We start from the raw sequence: 25,471 nt of genomic DNA on the forward strand, positions 1-25,471 counted from the left end.
AGCCACATCTTAGCAGAGTGTCTCTAATTTTACACGCTAACATTTGTTTTACATGTTCCTCATTGGTTAGGCTATGAGCGTGGAGAAAAAAAGACCACTGATGTGCAAACAAAAACAGATACGGAAATTTGTAACATTTCCCATTTACAATTCAAGAATAAGCTCAAATCTTTTTCTTTTTCTTTTTTTTTTTTTTTCTCATCTGTATTAACATAGAATCAGAATCACCTACGTCCAGGGATAGTCACTAGTCATGTTCCCAGGTCAGAGCTGAGATGTTGAAGGCAGAAAGCAGACATCTGGTGCATTTTTGTGGTGCTGTAGTTGTGCCTGCCAGCTCGGCTGGGGCTATGGAGATTGGTGACATGTTCTTGCTTCTGCCCTGTGGTGTTTCAGATTGTGAGGGCAGTCGTGCTTCCAGTTACACCTGTGCAACCCCACTGCTACTTAATAGAGTTGTATAAGTGTAATTGAGGATATAATCTGCCTGCGGTTATATGGAATCACATGATATTTTTTATTTCTTTCTTTCTGTTTCTGAAGTCACTTTCCCAGAAAAACCATGGCTTTGCTGCAGTGGGACTGTAACACTTGAAGGACTATCAGTAGTAATTAAATCTGAGACTCAAAGGCGGTGTTGCAGACATTGCTGATGGAATAGAAGAGGCATCTTGTGCAGCATTTACATTTTAGTTACAGCTTCTTTCTTTTCATTCTCATGAAGTCCACCCCAGCTGTATGCAGGGAGGTCAGGACACCAGGAAGGACCGTGAGGATTCAGAAGGTGGAAGATCATGCCCAAATCCCTTAGAGACCACTGTATAGAAACAAAGCCCTTTTGTTACAATAAATGTAGAACATAGCTTCTGTTTTGTTTGCTGTTTGTGCAAATCACAAAGAGGTGCTGAGTATTTCCAGCCCAGCCTCCCTCCCCAGCCTTCACTTACAAAGATATTCACTGTTCGGCCCTTTCTTTTCATTCTGCAGAAAGGCATCCGAAGAGATCCAAAGCCTACAGAGATGTGTCTCGTATTTTTGCTAGGCTTTGAGTCTTGTCTTCAGTGAGTTAGCAGAGAATGTTCTCAGCTTGTGCACTTCACATACATCTCTTGCAGGTATCGGCTGCTGTATATGCCAGCAGGCGTGCATCCTTCCTATAGCACCAGAACACATGGTCACAGTGGCACTTTGTACAGCCCCTCTCATCTTCTTTTGTGGCACAGGGACACAGATAGTGACAGGTAGAGATGGGACTTCATTTCAAAGCTATAGTTTCTCCTGTCACTCGGCCACACCAATGGAAGGAAAATGATTCATGGAGTTTTGCCTTCTGTGCTGCTTTGAAACAAAGAAAGGCCTGACAGCAGACATCCATCCTCATTGCTGATATTTTGATTGGAATCTGTAGGTGTTAAGGATGCAGGAGACAGCAATGGTGTCTTTCACAAAATTAGGAGGTGAAGAAATACACTGAAAGAACTGGAAGAATCTCAGGGGGAAAAAAGAAGTCAGAAAATTGAGATTGCTGTCAGGAAGCCAAAGTCTGTTTGCTGACTCTACTAGTTTTTCCAGAGGGGTATTGTCATATAATTTTCACTGATCTTAATAGATATATTTGCTTCTAGATGTTTCTTGGATGTGAATATTTTCAACGGTGTGTAAATCAGAAAGATGCTGTCAAGTAGGCAAAGCCTTAAAGTTTGCAAATAAATCAGTATCATTAAATGAAGAGACTTTTCTCTGCTTTGCAGAACAGCAGTCCCACCTGCCCTGAGGAGACCCCACAGAGAAGGCTGGTAAGGATGCTAAGTGCGAGGGAAATAAATAGGAACAAAAGCTCTGAAGAGAGCTCACAGAGGTAAGAAAACAATACAGTAAATGACTAGATAGATGATAGAATCTAGATCAGCTTGTGATTAGTGGCTGCAGGCTATCAAGAGATGTATCTTCGGGGTAGTAAAATCTACAGTCTCTCTAGAAGATTTGTAATAAATTTTAAGCTAGTGGTGTTCCACTGATGAGTAGCAAGCTTAAATGAAGGTAAAATTATTTATTCTGCAGATACAGTGCAGAACAGCATTGATACTGATTGCAGATACTGAAAGAAAAGCAAAGATCCCCTTTGTGCAAGAGGTCTGGAAGCAGTAAAATATTACTTCATGTTGAGTACTAAGAATGATGTGATGGACCCTCTGCGAAGGGGTGAATGATTTCATTTACAGGAGGCAAAGCAACCGTATATAAAATGGCTGTGCTTTCTATTGGAAGTGCTTCAGGATATATAGGTGGAAACTAGTTGGTCTGGGAGTTAAAAAACAACACAAAATGTATGTATTAAGTAGCACCAACAATCCAGCACAATGATCAGAAAAAGAAGCGTTGAGGTTTGTAGAGGAAAAAGCACTGAAACCATCTCAGCCTAGAACACAGCAAAGAAAAGCAAACAAGGTAACACACTGCAGCAGCGCACAGAATATAAAATGAAATGGTAGCTTCAGGTGAGCAAGAAAACAACAGAGAGCACGTCTGATTCTAGGAGTATGGCAAAAATGTTTTGCTTGGAAAAACCTGAAGTATCTGCACACTGCAAAGGTGGGTTCAGTTTCCCTTATGATACATTCTGCAGGATGTCTAACTGTGTGTATGTACATCAAGGCTTTGCTTTCAGAACATTACGATGACTGGTATTATGTCTTTTTAGAAACCCATTGTAATAACTAATGTGAGCATGCAGAATGACTCAGCAAAAGCAAGGGAGAAGTAATCAGTGTGGTTTTCCCCCAGCTGGAATAAATCATTATGACTATAAATCAAACAAGTTATTACAGGGCTCGAACGGCTCTGAAAATTCCAAGCAGCAGTGGCAGATAATTAAAGAGAAAAGGTCTGGGTTGCAACCAAGCTTTACATTTAAAAAGTTTCAAGGACTCGTTGCAAAACCTTGTTTTTTTTTCTTTATTCTTTTTCTCCCAAGTGTCATGGAATAGTGACCTGAAAAAAGGGAGGTGCAGAACAAAGATGACTTACAGAGTGCCCTCAGCAGAGCGGGGATCTAATCAGGGAGTAGAGGATGCGGTCCCAGCATAAGCACCCGTCAATAAAATGCTTGGGTTGGTAACATTGGCAAATGTTACCCAAGCCAATGCAGGCAGTAGACTGCTCTTGGTCCTGATCCAGGTCCACCAGATGTGCTTATCCTGTCTCTCCCCTAGAGAGGTGCACCAAGTCCCTCACACTGGTATGGTCATCACCACCCATGTCTTCACATGGCTAGCAGTCCTGCTTGGGGCAGAGAAGAAAGCCATGGGGCCAACCAGCTCTGTGCAGGTCTTAACACAAACATAGTTTGCTTAGTGCTTTAAATATACGAGATGTCTTCTGCATCAGCACTGCTTTCTGTGCAGCAGTCTTTGTTACATTGAGACTTGGACTAGATTGGTCTGGTTTGGTCAACTACAGTTGGATTAGATGATCTTAGTAGTCTTTTCCAACCAGCATTAACAATTCTTTGACACTCACATGCTTTGAACAAGGAGTATCTAAAGGAATCGTGACACACTGTGGTGTTTTGTGAACTCCCTCTGAAGAGATGGAAAAGAGAGGTGTGGGGTTAGACTGTGAAATGCAGCACAACTCAAAGAGAATGAGTGTAACTCAAATTTAATTTAAGTAGTTATGCCTGCTACATCTGAAGAGACCGTTAATAGCAGTAAGGCAAAACAACGGATATTGCAGCTTCAGAATTTTAGTCCAGTGATCATTATTAAATATCAGTATAATAAGTGAAGATTGAGAAACAAGGTAGAATTTACCAGGTAGGAAACTGTCTAGGAAGAAGACGATAAATTTCCCTTTAAGAAATCAGGTGCTGGTCATCTTAATGGCTGTGTATGGATCTGTGCTGATCTTGGATCTCACGTGATGTGGCTGTTCAGTGCTCAGTGTCTTCCCAGAGCTGCAGCACACAAGTTCATCCACATGCATTTCTGAAGCTGAGTAAAGCTTTCCTTTGTAACATCACCATTTAAATGAACCCCTTGATTAGAACGGAAAGAGTTAATGATTGAATAGAGGGCAAAACTAAACCTGTACGTGAGAGCAGCAATTTCTTTGGGCCTGACTACAGGCAAATGTATGCTCCTGTGTGTAAATAAACTCTATTCTGATTAAGCAAGCAGGTTCTCTTGTTTTTACTCTTTCTATTTAATCAACAGTAACAGGAGAGATAGAATCAGATCCTTGATTGCTATTGATGGCATACTGTAAACAGCTTGTGGAAAGACAATGCAGAACAAGGGCATGATTGATGTGAGAAACAAGACAGCAAGGAAAGTCAGATGCAGAATTTAGTAAAGAGAAACAGGTTTTTACCTTGATTCCTCCTTGAGAAAAAGACTTCAGTGTAGTGCACTGGATAAAAATCCGTGCTCTTTTGAGGAAATAAGTAATAGCATCAGCCACCCCATTTGAACACTTCCATATTGTCCTGGGTGCAGGAAATGCCACACCTCTCCTGCAAGGTTAATGACATTTCTGAATGTCATTTTGTCTGTCTGTACACATAAATGTGCATATACAGTTACGATATATGCCTTTTTAATTATTTCTTTTATCATTAAGCAATGTTATATAAATTCTGTAGTTTAGTGATGTAGACCATCTATAAATCCACTTTGAAGCGAAGTCAGAGAGCAGAAGCACATCTTCCTGCTGGGATTTTGGAATGAAATGTTATGCAGTGGTAAAGAAGCTTAACCAGAATGTATCAATTAACAGTCAGTGTGACATGGAGTGGATCACTGTGTGATGTTCTTCTGCAAGTTCTGAGGAAAAAGAAATTAAAAAAGCAACCTCATTTTAAGAAGTAGCTTTTAAGATTGTAACTGTTCAGTTATCGATTGGTTTGGATTAAGGCCTTTTATTAGATGAAAAAGACTCGTTACGAAACAGGCTTAAATCTTAGTTCTGAAAGCTTCTTAGGCATGTGAAGCACCTATGTCATTTTATGATGTCATGTCGGCACTTAAAAATATACTTAAACACTGCATACAAGAAGCTGGTATTACTCAAACAGCAGCAGCAGGTTGGGGCACAATACAAAATCTAGCGTGGTGAGGAATCTTACAAGCCTTGTTCCTAACCATCATGCCTCCTGGGAACCCCGGCGTCATTTATCTGGCTGGAGCAGCCAGTGCAGTGAGCAGTAACCAATTTGTTACTTACTTGTAAGTCTCCCATGTCAGATTTTTTCTCAACTGGCTGATCTTTCATTCTGTTCTGTCTCAGCACACTGGGATGCGATGATGATGTTGAACTAAATTGCTGCCTTAATGGACTTGGAATCACACTATCAGAAATAATATATGACGCCTAATAAGAATAGTTTATTACCTTTCAATAAACTAAAGGCTAGTGTCATTTATATAATTGGGATCAGACATCTTTAGGTAATTCGGGAAGGGTGTTCTTAATAACTCTCTTGATGAGCTCTTGGCTTTCTCCAGTGTTTAAATTCTTCCTATCAGCAGAATGAATTGTATCAGATAATTTCTAGTCCATATATTTTAGTGGGTCAAAGTATAATTCTTGGACATCTTATGGCTCATCACAGGCAACTGTTAGAGAAGAAAGTGTAAGGTCTGTGTCTCCCCTCTGCAGCGGTTCTTAAAGCAATTCAGCACTCTGATCGCATCATGGTTTTCTTTTGTAGCAACAGAAATGATTTGAAGAGCAAAAAGCAAAGCTCAGTGCTTACAGGGACATGGATCGTCCTAAGGACAAGAAATGAGAAGGCTTTTTTGTTTTCTTCAGATGTCTGTTTTTACCCGATCTGTGTCACATGTGAACTTGTCCTCAAGGATGGCAGGACCTCTCCATTCTTTTATCTTTTCCTTTTATGTTTTTTAATACTCCCATTGTGTGACTGTTCTTCTCCTGGCCTCACTGGCTTTTTACACAGTTGTGCTTTGTGCTTAGTAAATGAATGTAATGCTATAGAATAGCCAAAATCCAATGACTGCTGCACACGCCAAACATAAACAAGTTATATAACACTGCAACCACTCATTTATTAAAGTAAGTGGAAATTATGAGACATACGTAATCTTTTGGACAACTGACAGGCAGGTGTGATCAAGAGAGCGGGGAATCCAGTGATTGTAGGCAGATAGAGAGACAGGTTTGTCAGGGTGATTAGAAAGTGAAGTGGAATCGAGAAGAACGGAGAGGCAATGAGTGCTACAGGATGAGAAGAGGTGGCAGTGACAGCTGTGCCAGGGCAGGGACCAAAGAACGACAAGGGCGGAGTGGGCATGAAGTACGACTGGATTCCCTCGGCCCTCAGCAGCTCCCAGAACATTTGGTATACAAAGGAGAGGTAGCAGCAAGGGCTCTGGACATGTCTCCACGCTGACATTGAGATGCTCATCTTCATCCCATCACTGCACTGTGGCATGTATTACCAAGGAGCTGGGCCATTTTTCAGTGGAGCTAAACCAAAGGCCAACCCATCTCTAGCCTTCCTTACAAATTCTATTTCGTGATGTTTGTATAACTTCCTTTTCTCAGCATTTGCTTCATATTTTGGTCTGATGATCTTCCCTGCAGCTGGTGCTACGTGTCTCTTTACTCACTGCTGTTTCCTATCGGCAGCAGCATAGAGCCAGGCAGTCTGAAACACCACAGACATCCTTTGACAAAAGGAAAGGAACTGCTGTCCCCCTGCTCACTGTGGGGTGCCATGGGTGGGCAGTGCACAAGGAATCCAGGATGTTCATAGAGCAGAGCGCAAAAGCAGCACAGCTCCTAAAAATGACACGCATCAGCACCAGTCCAAGAATCAATAGGCAAAGTGGGAATACAAAGGGAAATACACACACATGGACAGAGCAGGGCAGAAACCCAAGCTGTGTGAAGAGTTCAAACCACTTGATTGCATTATTTTGGCAGCAGCAGATGCCTTCCCTTACAGCAGCCCCAACCACACAAGTCTTTCTGCATGGCACAATCTTGGACACTTTGTCATTCCTGTGCCCTGCAAAAGTCGACAGCCAAACCCTAATGTTTTCCATCACCTGGCTGTTTGCTCAAACCTGGGTTGTGGTGTTGTGTCTCCCACTTGTCTGTGGCATGTAGGGTTCAGCACAGCCGGTGTCCTCAGAGCCAAGGCTCCTCATGCCCTAAGGGCTCCCTCCAATTGCCTCTGGCTGGTTGGCCATGATACGATGAGAGCAGTCTTCAGGAAAGTGCCAGCACAGGTAGGACCAGTGAGCTCTGATGCTGCACCATCAGCATGACCAGGAGTAGCAGTGTCATAGCTCTGTCTGTCTAAGGTCACAGGCAAGGTAATGTGCACCTGGGAGCCCATCTGCTCTGTTCTGCCCACAGATCTTGTAAATTTAAGTGAATCTGCTATTTTGTGGCAGAAACTGTTTTTAACAAAAGCCCATGTATATATACTTTGTCTGCATTATACTGAGGTTCCTGCAGAAGTACGGTCTGCATGCACACGTGTTTGTAGATTTTACTTCATTCTGAATTATCTGCTTTTTTCTGCTTTCTGTATCTTCAGTTTCTTAGTCTTCCCTATGTTGCAGGTGGGCAGCAGCAGGGGAAGGTGCTCAGATCCTACCTGATAGGGATCAGGTGTGCTGGGGGGAGCACAGGCAGCTGCAGGCTTTGCAGAGCAGGCACATCCTGACAGCAGGACATACGCCAAGTACTCCGATGCACAAATATAATTGTCACTGCAGGGGCATTTAAGAAAACTCTGCAAGAGGATTCAGCACATTGTGCTTCTTGCATAATAGGTCAGTGGTTGGAGCATTTGGCTGGAGGGGAAGCCGTCCCCATTCCAGAACTCCTTGGTGCTAAATAGTCAAATCTTCATCCTGTTCCCCTCCATCCTAAAAAACGTGTGCCGTTTAGAGAATATGGACTGAGACTCTGACCCCTCCTTACTACAATTGAACTTCGGTCAACAAATCTCAAATCTCTTTTGTTTATTCTGCTCCTGAGCTTCACTTCCTTATCTCTGTAGCCACAATGACAAGGGTTAGTTTTTCCTAATTAGACAAATTTCTCAAAGAGTGAAAGACCTATGAAGAGTGAGAGGGGTCAGAAGACTTTCATCTTCACGGGCAAATGCTGTAACACCAACACAAATACATAGAAGGCTCTTCTTAGACCCTCCTGTGGCCTCACACACATTTAATGTCCCAGCGTTACTGAAAACATAACTGTGTCCCATTAGATGATTGCTTGTAGTACAGGTGTATACTCGCAGTCCTAGAGACTTCCTATTGCATAGCTGCAGACAGCTTTCCCGTTGGCAAAGTTGCCTTTGTTTTCCAGGTAAACAACCCTCCCCAAACTACTGAAGAGCTCCCTGAGAGCTGAGTGCTCTCAATGATCCTGCTCTGCTCAAGTGCTTAATAGCAGGCAAGAGGACGCCTAGTTTGGGGGTACCTAAAATGACACCTTTTTGCATAGAGGGGAAAAAAAAAAGAGGGGAATGCAGCCTGTCAAAATAGTACGCAGGTGCTCAAAAACCCACATGAATTGCAGACAGCAATCCCAACTATTTCCCAGCATGGCCTAATCTTATGAGCACCTCCCTGCTGAACCTGAAAGTTCCTCCGGCATTTAACTTTATTCACCCACACATGTTTGGGAAGATAGGCACTTATCTCTTGCCTCAAGTTCTACTGCAATCCAGCTTAGGAAGACAGGCATTTAAATCTCTCTCAGAAGCCTGAAAAATCAGCAGCAGTAAGAATTAAGTCTCACTTCTTCTGGTGTGGGCCACCAGCCTTGATGTACGTGCAAAGTGCAAAGCGCACGTCTTAAACTGAGGGAGGAAGTGGAATTGAAAGAAACTGATGTGACACCGCCTGCTTCCTCAAGAGCAGTCCCCCCGACTGCTGTGCCATGCTCGTGTATGAAGCATGGCCACCCTCTCCCACTGATCCCACACCTCTGGGAGGTCAATACAAAAAGCCATTCTTCTCTCAAAGGGAACAAAAGCGAGAGGCCAAAACTGGAGCAGGATGTGCAGAATGGTAGACTGACATGGAACAAAGTGAGTAACAGGTTATAGCCTCCTTTCACTCCCCACATTGTCTGCCCTTTGCCAGTCTTGGAACTATGACGCTAGCCTTTAGCTGACTTGTGTCTGTTCTGCCAAGCCCCTTGCCTCTGCCTTCCTGCCTGCACAAGCTTTCAGCTGCAATACCAAGCACCCGCGATACCTCATGGCTGCTGATTATGCCATTTTGCTGGGAAGTTGGGAGCTCAGTATTTAATTAAGAGTCTAGAAACATCACCCACTTCCTTTCTTAAGGCTTTATGCATCTTTATGCAAAATGTGGGTGGAAGCGCTGTGATCACACACCGCTTCATTAGCGCCAGTCCCGCGGGAGGGATGGATCAGCTGTGGCATGTGTGGATGGAGCATTCCTGGTATTTCCAATGGCTTTCCAGGAGGCTGGAAAACCATTGGAAATACATTGGGGTTGGAACTACATGATCCTTGAGGTCCCTTCCAACCTGGGTCATTCTGTGATTCTGTGAGGCTATCTGGGCTCTAGCCACAGGCTGGCTTCACCTGCTGGTAGTTTGAGTTCACTTCTGCAGTCAGTGCCTCTTTCTGGCCACTGCCCGTGTCAGAAAGCTGAGATGATTAGATTACTACCGTGTCCCTTCCAGGGCTCACACACTCAACGTTTCACCAAGGTAATAACATCTCAGTGAGGTGTTTGAAGTAAACGAGCAAGACTCCAGCCAAAATACTGAGAGCTTCACAGCTAGTGACTACAAGAAAATAAACCGACAGCATATCAATAAGGAGTAATGATGGTGACAAATGAAAACTGTGGAAGGGGAAATACAAATTAAAACTAGAATGATTCTGTTTGAAAAGAATCTAAAACATATGGCTGATGTTAATGCTTCTCTCTCCTCCTTCGCATCCCACCAGCCTTTAGAAAAAAAAAACAAACTGGTGTTCAAACAAATTTACCTCTTCCTTTTTATGAATCACAGAGGATCGAAAATAATTGTAACAGAGAAGAAGTATTGGAACCAGTAGGAGCTTAATCTTAGCTCATCACTTGTTCACCCTCGGTCTAATTCTTTGCTAAGCACTGCCCGACAAAGGACAGGAGAGCGTTTATTTCCACAGCTTGAATATGCCTTGATTTTCTTGAGAAAACTTGAGAAAGTGCAGCACATTTATATCCAGATCGTGTAAATACACTGTAGGCAAGTTTCACAGCTTCAAGTTGCAAAGAGCATTCATTAATGCTACAGTTCTGAGAAAAGCACGTAAGGACTGCTCAGTGTGAAGAAGGGGTTTGATTTTTATTGAGATAAGTGGAAAGAATAATACACCTTCTCTAAACATCAGCATTTCTTCTTTCATGTCTGTTTCTGATGCTCTTCCTACCACTACGTGCACGGCTGAGAACAATACACATTAGGAACGAAACTTTCATTGATGTGATTGCATGATTTTCCGTTTATTATTTATGTTTGCATAATTCCATGCATTAATAAAAAGAGAAGAAATTCAAAGATACATAACATGATTGTTTTTGACCCGGAGCCAATATGCGGCCTGCTTTGACTTGATGCATATTCCTGAGAGCTATCCAATAGAAGTTACACTGTTAACTGGTGTATATATATATATATATATAAAATTCTTCTGAAATGTTAAGTTTCAACTGATTTTGTTTATCTAATCCAAGGGCAAGTGGTATCATCTACCCAGACGTTTGATATGGTCCCACACCACATCCTTATCTCTAAATTGGAGAGTTACAGCTTCAAAGGCTGGACTGTTTGGTGGATAAGGAATTGTTTTGATGATTGCAGCCAAAGGGTTGTTGTCAACAGACCTGTGTCCACTTGGAGGCCAGGGACACCATCCAAAGGGACCTTGGTAAACTTGGGCACATGAGCAGTGCTCAGAGAATTGGAGCACCTCTCCTATGAAGAGAAGCTGACGGAGTTGGGATTGTTCAGCATGGAGAAGGCTCAGGGGAAACCTCAGTGCAGCCTTCAGTACTTGAAGGGAGCTTATAAACAGAAGGGAGACCACCTTTAAACACGAACAGACAGTGACAGGACAAGGGGGGGATTGCTTTGAGCTAAAAGAGGGTGATTTAGATTAGATGTTGGGGATGTTTTTGAGAGGGGGGTGAAGCACTGGAAGCATTCAGTGCCATATTGGATGGGACCCTGGGCAGCCTGATCTAATAGGTAGCAGCCCACACATGCAACATGATTCGGAACTAGATGATCTTTAAGATCTCTTCCAACCCAAATCATTCTATTTTAAACCGGCAAAACGTGTGAGATAAGAGGTGTGACTTGCAGTGGCTGTAAAAGCGTCTTGGTACTGTTCACAGAATCACAGAATGACCCGGTTTGGAAGGGACCTCAAGGATCATGTAGTTCCAACCCCCCTGCCTGTTAGGGCCACCAAACATACACCTTTACTAGATCAGGTTGCCCAGGGCCCCGTCCAACCTGGCCTTGAACACCTCCAAGGACGGGGCATCCACAACCTCCCTGGGCAGCCTGTTCCAGGGCCTAACCACTCTCCTAGTGAAGAACTCACCCCTAACATCCAACCTAAATCTTCCCTCTTTCAACTTAAAACCACTTCCCAGACAGTTCAGGCTGTCTCCACAGCTGCACTCTGTCGATGCTGCCTCCAGCCGCCCGAGCGGGCTGTGTCTGCTGCCCGTAGCGAGGGGAGCTGTGCCGCTCACACTCCATGCCCGCGGGGCGGAGTGCAGCCCCGGCGATGTTAGCGGACACCGCGCTGACCGCTGTCCGGTGAAGGCCGACGGGTGAGACTCTCCCTCGAGCCCCAAAGCTGCGGCACCGCCACCGATACCCACGTTCCGCTCCAAGCAGAGGCACCCGTACCTGCGCCATGGCCCTTCCCCCGCCGCACATGCCCAGAAGGGCGGTAGCCGCGTTGGGCCGAGCTCTGCCGTGACAGCGGCGGCGCCTCCCTCTCGTTGTTCCCCTCCCCTCTTCGCTCGCCGTCCCGTCCCTTTTCCCTTCCGCTGGGTGGGGGCCGCCCCGAGCCGCGCCCCCTGGCCTGCCGCCTGCGGAACCTCCGTGCCGCGCGTCGGGAGCCGTACGGGCGCTGCCCGCTCCGCCGAGGGGCGGCAGGCAGCCATGTCGCTATTGTCTCTGCTGCTGCCCATGCTCAGGGTGTACTACGCCGGCCTCGCCGTCATCCTGCACCAGCTGCGCCGCCGCCTCCGCTCGCGTTGCCCCCCGACCCCAGGTGAGCATCGCGCCCGGCGCTGCCGGGGGCTCGGGGCGGGACGTGACGGGGGGCAGCACCGCCGCCCGCCGGGGAAACTTGGTCGCCGCTTCCCGCCGAGGTGGGGGCGGCCGCGACCTTGGGGGCGCCGCTCGCCCGCCGCCGCCGTCCGGGCCCGGCCCCGCGCTCCTCCCCCTCGGGCCGGAGGGCTCCGGGCTCCGGGCTGGGGGTTGGGGGGCGCGGCCCGTTGCGCCCTCCCGCCCCCACCGCCCCGCCCTCGCCGCCGCCCCCGGCCCCACCGCTCCGTCCGGAGCGCGGGACGAGGCTTCCCTGGACGCGGGGCGGGGCGGGGCGGGGTGCCGGGCCCGGGGCGGCTGTTTGCTTTCCTGGCTGCACGCCGGCCCGAGTGCGGCCTCGCAGGCGGCGTGGGGAGATCGTGGGCACTTGGCTCTTCTCTTTGCTTCCTCTTGTCGTTCTTGGCCGCTCTGCCACAGAGCTCAGGTCCGGAGACCGACGGGGCGGAGTGTGTTCCGGCCCAGGTAGGTGCTCGGAGGGTGGGTTGCAGCGGGACTCGTGTCCGGGCCACGGTGCCTAGTAGCCCAGCCTGCCCCTCGTTCCCTGCCCCTGTAGCCTTGCTATCACCAGCCAAGTTAGTGAGAGTGACTCTTACTTTTCCCCAGATCAGTTATTTGCATTGAGAAGTTACTTTTCTTCTTCTTTTTCTTTTTTCTCTTTTCTGATTTTTGATCAGCAAGTGCTCGGCAATGACTCTTTTTACTCCCCTGACGTTGACTAAAGAAAATTCGAGTTTAGCAAGAAAACAGCATCTGAATTTCCTCTTTTCTTGCATTTCTCTTTAGGACTTCAGAACGCTTCTGATTTTGCGAACTTACAGCAAAGTGCGTCTGTCTGGATGTGTGCTGTATCATCAGATCTCAGCATAACTGCCTACAGGACAGTGCCTTTGCCATCCTATGACAGCTGTTGAGCTGTGGGAAGTTTTAACGAGGGTCATGATACAAATCTGAGGCAAGAGACGGGGCAGGAGTAGGTTGGGATAGAGGTGTGTGGGGCAATGGAGGCCGATGGCCGAGCAAGCTGAGCGTTCCACTGCACATGGCTTCGTGGGCAGCACTTCTGCTTTTCTTCACTCTTGATAGTTCTACAGCAGGTTCACGTTGTCCTTTATCAGCTCAAAACGCAAGCGTGGAACAAGGCAAAGAAGTAGAAGAACCCCAACAACAAAGAGGCAGATGTGCGTACAGTTTGAAGTCATCTGAGCATTTTTCTAGCATTAGTTTTTCTTGGCAGGGTGAAGGCGGGTATCGTGCCTAGAGTGTGTAATGCTTTCCAAATCTTTTCCGAACCGAGGAGAAGCACCGCGATGAAAATGTGACCCGAGTGTTTTCATGCGTTACATTCTCATCTGCTATTAAAAAAGATAAGAAATAAGAAAAAAATTGGAATTTGGAAATAACAGATTAAGGCAGTGCATGTAGCATTGGGGATGTGTCAGCTGGCCTTAGCCGGGCTGCGGCAGACCTGATGTTAGGGTTTTAGAAACCCTAACAAGGTTGTAAAGGGTTTTACAAACCCTTGTTAGGGTTTTAGAAACCAACTAGCCTATCAGTTGGAGGTTTTTTGCCTAGATTAGCCTTGTTTTCATGCAATGATTTCAAAATTGTGGCTGCAGCATGCCAACAAGTGGAAGTGCTGGTTACAATGTAACTGGAACAGGCTGCCCAGGGAGGTGGTGGAGTCTCCTTCTCTGGAGATATTCAAGACCCGCCTGGATGCCTACCTGTGTGAGCTGGTGTAGGGAGCCTGCTTTGGCAGGGGGGTTAGACTCGATGATCTCTAGAGGTCCTTTCCAACCCCTACAATTCTGTGATTCTGTGTGATTCTGTGATGTGCTTGAGTACAGCTTGGATCAGTGAGCTGTGCTTGCTGTGAGAAATAACTGAGGAACTTTTAGAGGCAGGAATCTAGGATGTGTAGCAGTGCCTGTGTTTAAAACCACCTGTGTCTTTCCAAGGGGCTGCCCTTGCAGCTTGAAAAAATGCTCACTGGCAGCAGCCATTCCCTGAGCAATGGAAGGCCGGGGGGTAGCAGGGCTGGCACTGGTGGTGGTGGAATGTCTCATCTTTTCTGCTTAGCTGCTGTTCCCATTTGTTGGGGTTCCCATTTCCTGGGTATAGCCCTGTAGCACGGTGGGGGCACGGCTGTAGCTCGGCTTCAGGCACTGTGCAGGTGAGTGAAGGCAATGTAAGCGCAGCCCTTCTGTCTGCAAGGTGCGCAGCTCGCTTTCCAAGAAAAGCTTTCTGACTCTCTGCAGAGAGATTCTGAGGATTTTAATCCAAAGTAAACCCAACTAGGTCTTTCTCTTAGTCAAACTTAGTCAAAAGTTGCGTGTTCTCGGCTTGTATGCTTTAGTATCTGTTCTATTGCATCCTCCTGGAGTTCATCTAGTTTTTATAGGTAGGATTCAAGACAGCTTTTTTGGGAAAGAGGACAGTTTGAGCCCTTAAATCTAGAATCAGGGTAAGGCGTCAGTAATTTCTGACCTGCAGCTTCTGATCCAGAGTGGGGAAGTTTGGCTGAAATTCTGACCTTGAAGCACAGGGAAGGCGAGTCCAAAGTTGGGAGCGTAAGTGTGGCACAAGCAGTGATTTTATCACAGAGCAAGATCAGTGTGTGGAAGTAAAGGGGAAAAGGCCATTTATGTTACAAACACTTCTCTAGGTGCTGATAGCATAGGTGACGTAGCTGCTAATGCATGGGGTGAGCTGCGTTAGCGCTGTGGCTGGACCCTCTGCTGCAAAGGCTCAGTAGAGGGAAGCAGCTCAGTTGTGTAGGTTGCCAGGTGTGCCCGCTCACTGCACAGTGCGGCGCCCAGCTCCTCTTCACAGTATGGGATTGCACTGTTCTCTTCAAATGGAGTGCATCGACCTGAAACAAGACGTGTTCTGAGAGGCAGCATGTCTGCTCCTCAGACCCAACGTAATCAGGTGATGAAATTCACTGGTAAGCCTGAATACAGAGCTCAGAACCCACCAGTGGGTGGGTTTTGTGTCCTTTGGTGGCAGGACAGTGGGGCTGCCCAGCACAGGAGGCTTCCTGATGTCACAGCTGGCAAATGTGGAGCTTTGGCTGTTTGTGGGGTAAGGAGGTAACCAAGCAGAGCTTTGGCAGCTGCTTTGTGCCTGGCTTTTCCTCTTTGATATCTCATTATGCTCTTTGCTTATTGCTGGCAAAAACCGGTCTTCTGTTTCCACAATAAATCACTACAAGTCTGGTATTGCCTCACCTATCGTTTCATTGTTCAGTGTCCAAAAAACCCTTGTCATATAACAGGTCTTCAGCGGACTAAAAAATAGCTTCATTAAGAATTACTGCCTTGATTTTTCTTACTGTTGAAATCCGACTTAATTAATTGGAGGGGAAAAAAAAGCATAAATGCCTTGTGTGCATAAAGACCTTGATGTAATCACCTTCTAAAACAGAAATCATGTAATCAATGAATTGCTAAAAGATGAACTCACTTTAATTGTGACACCGGCCTGTAACACTGGAAATATGGTCTCTGAAAGGCATCTCTCTGATAACATTTTTCATGTACTGATAGCTTTTTGGTATTTTAAAAAGCTTCCTGGGGAGGCACTTTCCTCCTGCGTTTTGTCTTCTGTGCCTGTGGTTTGATTGAAGTTTACCAGTTAAGTGCAGTATCTGATGCGTAGAAGACCCTCTTTGAGGAGGGTTGTAGTGTGAGTGAAGAGCAGGAGAATCATAGAATGGCCTGGGTTGAAATGGACCACAGTGATCATCTCGTTCCAACCTCCTGCTATGTGCAGGGTCGCCAACAACCAGACCAGGCTGCCCAGAGCCACATCCAGACCTTAAAGCTGACTGAAACTCTTCTTAAAAGTGATTGAAACATCATATATATTGCTTGCCTCAATTTATAGTTAATCAGTGTCATAATTTGTGCAGAGTTCAATTTATGATTGATCACAGAAATATTAATTTGAGAACATCTGTCTCCTAGTTTTAATTCCTTTATTGAGGGCTTTTACTTTATATGCCTAAAGCTTAAGGATAGATGAAACATTTCCTCCTCAAAGTCATACTAACTGTGGGTTGTGCTAGACTCCTTGTTCCAGTGATGGGCAATGAAACCATGGTGCAGGAAGGACTGAATGTAAGCAAAAATAAAATCGCACCTAATGTTTAATTCCTCGCACCACTCAGGCGCGTAAGAGAATTATTTAGGCACTTTCATAAGTCAGGAAGCACAAGTTTTGGGGTTGCCTCTGTGCTGAATGAGGCAAGGGTTCTGCAGAAATGAAAGCATGCAACTACAGCCTGTGTCACTACTACATGTGCACAAGGGGGCAGAGGGAAGGTGGCTGTGCACCTGGTGTGTCCCAACAGCCAAATCCCTGCTTTCACAACCCAGTTTGTGTGGGTTTTGGATGTGACTTCTGTGTCAGTGGGGAAACCCAGCTGTGCCTCAGTCATGGGCCTTTGGCCTCCAGCCCTGCTGACCTCAGGAAGATGAGAGCAATATGGGGCTGAAGAGCCAGGGCTGTGGGAAGCACAGAGCATGCTGGAGCATGCCTAGGAAACCAAGTCCTTCCTCCTTCTCCACCTCCTTTTCTTAGTCCTCCTCCTCCTGATGTCATCCCCAAGGCCAGCAGAGGTTGCAGAGCTCTAAACGAGCCATCAGTGCTGAAGTTCTCGGTCCTGGTATATGGTGGTGGTTTGGGCCGGTTGTAACATACTGGAGGAGCCCAATTGCTCCTCCAAGTGTGTGCTCTGCCTTGGTGTGGGTGGAAGTTCAAGGGCAAAAACAGAGATGCTTCTATAGCCTTAAAGCTTTCTTTTTTTTGAAAGGGTTTGCAGTGGACCTAAGTGGCAGTGGGTTTTTTTTTAATAGTGGGTAGCTGGGTGAGCTGAAGGAGAGGGTTTCTGCCAGCCACTGTGCGACAGGTTGCGCTCCTCTCTTCTTTCTGCCTGACCTGGGCTGTGGGTGCTGCAGCTGTTCCAATGGAGAGGGCACACTCAACTGCACCTTGAGAAAAATAGGCACCTTTTTGTAGTGCCAGTTACACTATACACTACACAAGAAGAGGCAGGGCTGGTTAACAGTTCATATTAGAGCCGTTACGATAAGTTGAAATGTAGTTCATAGTGTTATAACTTCAGCTATGCTACACTGATGTGTCCTTAACTATGGCAGTGCTGCTCGGTGCCACCAGCACCAGTGCCAGATCCATCTGAAAATAATGGTAAAGCTGTAACATGCATAAGAATGAAGGGTGGGGAGAGTCTGTAACGCTCCCCTGCTATGAAATAACTTGTCCTCTATCAGTCTGTGATGAACTTTTTATGATCCAAGGTGTGTCGTACACTGACTTTAAAGATGCATCGACTCTGTTATTACAGTTCCTTCCTCCTTGCTTTCAGGAACTATCATGTAATTGCAAAGGAAACAGAAAGATGTAATGAAATGCCGGGAGCCTCTGTGCTGCCTTGAGACTACTTTATCGTGGAGTGAAACGGGGGAAACCAAAAGTAGTAATACACACTGGAGTATCTTATCAATACACGATCATATGTTATAGTAGGGTTACATCAGTATATCTTACGCCACTTTGTCTTTCAAAATCATCAATTTTGGTGAGATTGCATACCTTGGTGCTGCTTCAGAATTACAGAGCATTACCATGTTGAATCAGTTGTTTATCCTGGCAACTAAAAAAGCACCGAGTGAGTCACAGAAGAGGGCATGCGAGTAGTCAAAACATTCCCCCTTCCAAGGCAGAAGAAGTTTGCACACAGAAGTAAATCTTGAGATACGTGAATACTAAAACCAAATCTAATAATTTAAACGCTTGCTGTGTACCACTCATTCTAAGTCTAAACCAACAGCTGTGTTTAAATAAGTACATTTAGTTCTGGTAAACCCGTACTTGCTTTTTCATTGAAGCAATTCACAGAGTGCTGCAAAATACCTGCTGTAGTTACACCTTTTCTTGGGAATGTTTATCGACAGAGGAGGACATGCTGGAGGAGCTGCATCCATAACATTGTTGGGGATGTTCCCCTGCAGCAAGTTTAAAAAAAAAAAAGCACATCCTTTCTTCCTCTGCCAACCAGCTGGTTTTATTGCCTGGGGATTCACGCGTTTTGGCACAGAGGCAGCTCCTACTGAGCAAGGGAGAAGTCCCATTGCTTTCGGGATGGCTGCAGGAATGTTCTTTCAATTTCTCTTCTGCTCTTTCCTTGTTTATGGAGGAGATCACATCAGTGTTGGCTGGTGGCTTCCTTCTCCCTGCTACCCTAGTGAAGGGCTGCTGCTTGCTGTGGCTGGGCTGGTATCGTGCGAGGAGTGCACTGGTGCAGTTGCGTGGCTTTTTGGTTCAGAGAAGTAAGCTCTGGCAGGTGGTTGTTGCCAGCGCTGTGTGCAGGGACACTGTGACTGTTTGCACAAAAAGCCTATCCCCATATGGATATTTGGGTAAAGTTTGCTAAGCTTTGCCTTCTTGCTGTGTTCTTTTCCAGCATGTCACCAGTGCCACAAACTTCTTTAGTCTTTAGAAGAAAAGACAGCAAAACTATTTCCTACCTGATGTGGTTAATAACTTTTATTAGTGCTTCCCTGTCTGCCTCTTCCTGTCATTATAGCATAGTGCTTATTCCAGGAACTAAAACTATGAACTGGCACTTCAGACAGTTGCTTTGGCTTCTGAAAGAGGACAGGAAAGGCGTCAGAAGCATATTGCTGATCTGCATGCAGGTTCAAATTCCACTTCTTTTGTTTTTGTTATAAAACTTCTTTACACTTCAGAGAAGCAGATTAATGCCATAATTTGCATCACAGCTTTTTTTCCTCTTAAGGCAAGTCCTGGGACAGTTAGTTCAGGCTAACAGAGATTCTTTTCAAATAAACAAACAATAAAACCTTTGCTCCTTCAGTATCAAGTTTCATTTGAAATAACTATTCATAGTGAAGTTTGCTAACTGTTAGGATAGAGGATGTTAGATAATGTTAGTCTTAGCCATAACATAGGGGACAAGAAATTGCTATAGCACATTTCTGGCTTGTGTGACAATAACATGTGAACTCTGTGGCAGATGTTACATGCTCTCTACCAAGAATTATGTAATTCCAGAGACAAGATGTACTTGGGTCTTTTAGTTCAGTTTCACAGCAGAATGTGCTGTATTTAAAACCTTTTAAATTTTTGACATTCTAATGGGCTTCTTGTAGGTCACACTTCCTGCGAATCTCATCTTTAAAATTGCAAATTTAATTAAGTGAGGTAGGTTTCTTGATATATATTCACAGAAACAGTGATTTCAAGTAGTTGAGTGTGGTCAAACTTGTGCTTTCTCATTGTATCTTTATCTTACTGCCTTTATCAGGTACTCATTAATGAGTGAAGGATCAAAAGGTGGGACGGTGGCCAAGAAGCAATGGAGAATAAAAGTTTAGAAGGTTCCCCGTCAGATCTAAAGTTAGTGGCTCACCCAAGAGCAAAGAGTAAAGTGTGGAAGTACTTTGGGTTTGATACCAATGCTGAAGGATGCATATTACAGTGGAAGAAAATCTACTGTCGTATTTGCATGGCACAGATCGCCTATTCGGGAAACACTTCCAACCTTTCCTACCACCTCGAGAAAAACCATCCCGACGAATTCTGTGAATTTGTGAAAAGTAACACCGAGCAAATGAGGGAGGCCTTTGCAACTGCATTTTCAAAAATCAAGCCGGAATCATCGCAGCAGGTTGTTCAGGATAGTCTCATCATGAAGACTTACCAGAACTACGAAAACAAAAAGCATCAGGAGCTGACGTCTGCAGTCAGCAGTTTGATCTGTGAAGGCATGTATCCTGCTTCAATTGTTGACGAGCCCACTTTCAAGGCTCTCTTGAGAACAGCTGATCCCAGGTATGAACTTCCTAGCCGGAAGTATTTCTGTACAAAAGCTATTCCTGAAAAATACAACACCATTAGAGAGATTGTGTTAAAAGAACTCACTGACGTCCTGTGGTGTGGCATATCCACAGACATGTGGAGGAGTGAGAACCAGAACAGGTCATATGTAACCGTCGCAGTTCACTTTCTCAGTAGTAGTCATTCCAACTGCCTGGTGGTCAACTCACGTTGCTTAAAAACATTTGAAGTACCAGAGGATAATACTGCAGAGACTATTACACGAGTCCTTTATGAAACATTCATCGAGTGGGGGATCAATACAAAAGTCTTTGGCGCTACCACAGACTACAGCAAAGACATTGTGAAAGCTTGCTCTCTCCTAGATATTCCAGTGCAAATGCCTTGCTTGGGGCACACTTTTAATGCCGGAATACAACAAGCTTTTCAGCTCCCAAAGCTCTGCAGCCTTCTTGCTAGGTGCCGAAAACTGGTGGAGTATTTTCAGCAGTCTACGGTAGCGATGTATATGCTGAGCGAGAAGCAGAAGCAGCAGAATATTCTGCACTGCATGCTGGTGAGTGATCGCGTTTCCTGGTGGGGCAGCACACTTGCCATGTTGCAGCGCCTCAAAGAGCAGCAGTTTGTCATTGCGGCCGTCCTTGTGGAAGACAGCAACAATCACCACCTTATGCTGGAAGCCAGTGAGTGGAATACAATCGAAGGGCTGGTGGAGCTGCTGCAGCCTTTCAAACAGGTCGCAGAGATGATGTCTGCTTCCAAGTACCCGACAATAAGTATGGTGAAGCCCCTTCTCCACATGCTTCTCAACACTACCCTGAACATCAAAGAGAACGATTTGAAAGAAATCAGCATGGCGAAGGAAGTAATAGCTAAGGAGCTGTCAACTACCTACCAGCACACCCCGGAAATAGACATGTTCCTCAACGTTGCCACTTTCTTGGATCCTCGCTACAAAAAACTGCCTTTTCTTTCAGCCTTTGAGCGGCAGCAGGTGGAAAACAGAGTGGTGGAAGAAGCAAAAAGCCTGTTGGAGAAAGTCAAAGAGAACACTTTTCGGACTGAGGAGAAGTTCTTCACAGTTTCAGAAGAGCCTCCGGTGAAAAAATTAATCATCTCCACTCCTCCTCCCACTAGTGTGATCAACAACATGCTTGCAGAGATCTTCTGCCAGACAGGAGGTGTAGAAGACCAGGAGGAGTGGCATGCTCAGATTGTTGAGGAATTGAGCAACTTTAAGTCTCAAAAAGTCCTTGGGTTGAATGAAGACCCGCTAAAGTGGTGGTCTGACAGACTAGCACTGTTTCCAGTTTTACCAAAGGTTCTTCAAAAATACTGGTGTATTTTGGCCACGAGGGTCTTTCCCGAACGCCTTTTTGGTTCTTCTGCTAATGTTGTCAGCGCAAAGAGAAACCGGTTGGCCCCAGCGCATGTGGACGAGCAGATCTTTTTGTATGAAAACACTCGGAATGGGTCGGAGGCAGAGCCGGAAGATGAAGATGAAGGAGAGTGGGGTTTGGAACAGGAACAGATTTTTAATTTAAATGACTCGGTAAACGTAAACAACAATTTCTTTAATATCCGAGACAGTGGGTTTGTTTGACAGGACTGCCACAGTGCATTTAATAACAGAGAAAAAGGTATTTGTCATAAGTTACCAAAAATACTTGTTTATGCTATGAATGCTGTAAATATTGAACAGTTGTCTCAAACTTGATTTAGCTTCCATTGTCTGTGTTTTTCCCACTGTCTTAAAACATGAATGACTTGTGATTAAACAGCACTGAAATGAATGAGGAAATAAATTCTACAAAGACCGTGATTTCTGACTGTGGCCCAGATCTCAGAGCACACAGCCTTGTGCTTCCCTTCTGCTTACTTTACTGGAAGAGAAACACATGTTTATGTGCTTTCTATAATGAAAATATTTTTCCTGAGTTAGAACCCTACACAGGGGAATTTGAATAGATTGATGCCTCTAATTATAAATCCCATGTGACTTAGGATGCTAGCTTTAAATTTTGGGTTTTAAAAAATTATTTTTCAATTCCATAAATCAGAGCAGCCAGGATTTTTAGAGTGTACTGATGATAAAGAATGAAAAAAGATCATGAGCCTGATTTTCTTTTTCACTACCTCATGTCTTAGGCTTGGTCTATGCTAGAAAAGTTCAGCCGGTATGATTCTGTCAGTTAAGGGACTGTGCTGCTGTTTTAACTGGCATTGTGCTGGCTGTAGTGTGGATGCAGTTATACTTTGAGAATTTATTTGGCTTTCCAGTGTGGTGTAAACGGTATAAACGTTTCCAGACTGGTATTACTGTGTCCGCGTTGCTCAGGTTTTACCATTGAGCTGTAGTGGCTAAATGGCAAAGCCCTTATTGTCCAGGCAAGCCCTGGCTGTAGTCTGTCCTGCTTTTAGAAGATGAATTGGGTCTGGGCAAGGTTGCTGTGCAGATGTGGAAGCTGATGTCAGAGGTGCAAAGCATCAAAGGCATCTGGCCCTTGAGATGGAGAGAGGTGACAAAGATGGCAGGAGGCATTGCCAGAGCCATAGGTTACCAGTGTGTGTGTGTTATAAATTCCTTAGCCTTTTAATTTAAATGGGAACTTCGTCCAGGGTAGCATAGAGAATTTTGTTGGTGAACAAAGCAATATAAAAACTTTTAATATTATGTAAATATATTTAAAAGAGGGAGACCCTCCACTTCCCCACATGTATTTAGTGAGTCTTTAGGACTGTTTCTTGTTATGTTAGCTCTTAAAATGTTTCTTTCTTCTCCTTTTTTTTTTTTTTTTTTTTGATTCAGTTTGTAGAGTGGATTCTAACATTTGAGTGCTGTTTCTGATTAGTTGTTATGTATTGCATTTGCTTCCCGTGTGTCTCTGGGCCTAAGTGTTTTCAGCCCTTTTGAGAACTCGGCAAAAAAAAAAAAAAAAAAAAAAAAAAAGGAAAAAAAAGGGAAACAAAAAAGAAAAAAAGCCCAACAAGGAAAACCCTGTGTCTCTTATGAAATACTGCAGGTCAAACATGATGATCTTTTGCAGTTGGCGCTGAGCGGGATGGTAGCCAGCACTTCTCTGTGAGGCTTGGGAGGAGTTCAGTGGCTGTGTTTGTGTGGCGGGCCTCTTGTCTCCTGCTCACAGCCTCCTGTTAGAGCTGTGCTGGGAGGGCTGCTCTTGCCTAGTTCGCACCAGTTCCTGCTGGTGCTTAAAGGAATTGAAAAAAGTCTCTGAGACAAATTCTGAAGTTCTGTGCCCAGCTGTGAAGAGCTACCTCTGCCCTGCTGCCCCACTGTGGTCTCGGACTAAAGAAACACATGTGTGTTGACTAGGGTGGCTGTGGGAAATGCTGATGTTCACTGGCATTGCGTGTTCACAAGCATGCTAAGCATAGCTAATGTGAAGAGAGGTGTGTGGAAGATGGTCGCACATGGAGAAGACAGCTCAATTTTTGTCCTCACCATGGCATCTGCAGACGTGTATTTGTATGAAGACACTGGCCAGAAGGAACATGTGAAAATGTATTCAATTTCACCATCATGTATGTCACCAAACCATGTTATTTATGTGTTGGCTTAGTAGTTTTGATAGATCAGAGGCCTCTGTGGCACGATGGGGTGGCTGGGTGTGACTGGCCATGCTGCAGAATGAATGCATGGTGTGACAGACATGCGTGTGAGGGCCACAAAGCCAAATCAAGGAAAGGAGTGAGGTGCAGCAGGTCCCTCTTTTCTGCCCCCTCCTTCATGTCACTGCATCATGTAAGAATACCTGTCTGGTTTATTTTCATTACTGGTAGCCACTGGGGAGCTTCAGACTGCTGGCACAAAGTGTGCATGGCCTGCTGTGCCTAAGTACACAGCAGGGCTTGCGGCCTGCTCCTGTGTGCATCTACTCAGCTGTGTGGGGCACTGTTCCCTTCTGCCTTGCGTCCTTTTATTTATTTTTTGGTATCCAAAATAAAACTAGTTGGGTCAATGGAGATGTCTCAACATTCTCTTTAAAAAAAAAAAAAAAAAGAAAAAAGAAAAGAAAAGAAATAAGAACAAAGCCATTGTTAGTCCTACTCATTGTCTGTGAGATTTTTATTTAATGTTCTAAGCCTGGAATACTGTTAAATAAACCAGAACAAAATACGTTAGTTACTAGAATATTTGTCTGACGTGTGTTCATATCTGCAGCACTTTATGACTTTGAACTCTTCTGCAACAGTGGGAGATTATAGTACAAGGTTTTGAAGCTATGCATTTATTTTTCTTCTGATCCTGTAAGTTATTATTAAAAAAAAAAATAAAAATGTACAAGTCTTTTGGATTAAAAAAAAATATGAAGATGAAAAGTGTCAGAAGTTTAGACAGTTTCTCTTGCTTAAACATGTGTGGTGTTTTTCATTTAAGACATCATTTTCTGTTGTTTGATTGGGTGGAGAAACAAAGTTGTAGAGCTATTTATGTATTTCTACAACATGAGTTAAACCGTGTTGTTACTGCCAAGGGTGGGCCCAGGGTACCTTTCCAAATTAGGCTGTTAAGTCAGACTTAGGTTCATTTTTCTTGACAACTAATGTGGACCCACTGTCTAATTTCTGATACAACTGAGATATGTTAAGTCAGAAGAAGAAGAGTTACTCATTGTGCAGCTCAGGGTTAAAATGTGATGGGTCAGGTGTGGGTTCTTAGAACCAGCATCATGTCACTACTGGTTTTGTTGACCGACCAGTCTTTCTGTGCCATCAGGGATAATGACAAAGCCAAAAGGAGAACCCAGGACCAAACTGAGGTTGAAAAGGTGAATCTTTCCAGCAAGCTATATATTTGATTCCTTGGTTTAAACGATGTAAGGGCATCATGTTCTGGATGGAAAAGGAAAGGGCACATTAAGTTTCTGTAGCAGCAGCATATCAAGGTTTCTCCTGAAATGAAGGCACTGTGTTGCTAAGGCTTCTTAACAAAGTGTTTCCTGCCCCTAAATTAATTACTTACATAGCTTTCCAGAGCAGTGGAGTTGGGATTCCTGCAATACTTCTGAGGAGTCTGGCTCTTGTTTTTAAAAATGGTTTTTATTCTTTTAAAAGAAGTATTATTTAGTTCTGAAGCTAGAATTTAAAGATGCAGTGTAAATTGATATCTGCCTTAAAAGTATCTCACTAGAGCCCTTCTAATGAACCCTCTTGTTGAAACTGGAATTTCAAGATATCCCTGCACTTGCTGTATAATTTTACA

At 44.8% G+C, this 25,471-nt stretch overlaps 2 protein-coding genes across 6 annotated transcripts in view; both read left to right on the top strand.

Moving 5' to 3' along the window:
* Window positions 1-24,400, top strand: part of ZBED1 (zinc finger BED-type containing 1) — a 47,398-nt gene extending 22,998 nt beyond the window's left edge. For 2 of the 5 annotated variants that reach the window (XM_015848623.2, XM_015848632.2), the window contains exon 2: window positions 19,715-24,400. In XM_015848623.2, coding sequence (XP_015704109.1) covers window positions 19,766-21,850 — 2,085 coding nt within the window. In that variant the 5' untranslated portion in view covers window positions 19,715-19,765 and the 3' untranslated portion in view covers window positions 21,851-24,400. Of the gene's footprint in view, window positions 1-12,194; window positions 12,308-12,714; window positions 12,826-19,586; window positions 19,612-19,714 lie in introns of those variants that run through there. The other 3 variants (XM_015848598.1, XM_015848607.1, XM_032441431.1) reach the window with 3 other exon arrangements.
* The window catches only part of DHRSX (dehydrogenase/reductase X-linked), a 154,011-nt gene continuing 140,617 nt past the window's right edge, over window positions 12,078-25,471 (top strand). Inside the window, exon 1 of the mRNA XM_015848643.2 lies at window positions 12,078-12,307. Within this exon, the coding sequence (XP_015704129.1) occupies window positions 12,196-12,307 (112 nt within the window). The 5' untranslated portion in view covers window positions 12,078-12,195. The remainder of the gene's footprint in view (window positions 12,308-25,471) is intronic.

The sequence above is a fragment of the Coturnix japonica genome, chromosome 1 (assembly GCF_001577835.2).
Source record: "Coturnix japonica isolate 7356 chromosome 1, Coturnix japonica 2.1, whole genome shotgun sequence".
In the NCBI taxonomy this organism is placed as follows: Eukaryota; Metazoa; Chordata; class Aves; order Galliformes; family Phasianidae; genus Coturnix; species Coturnix japonica.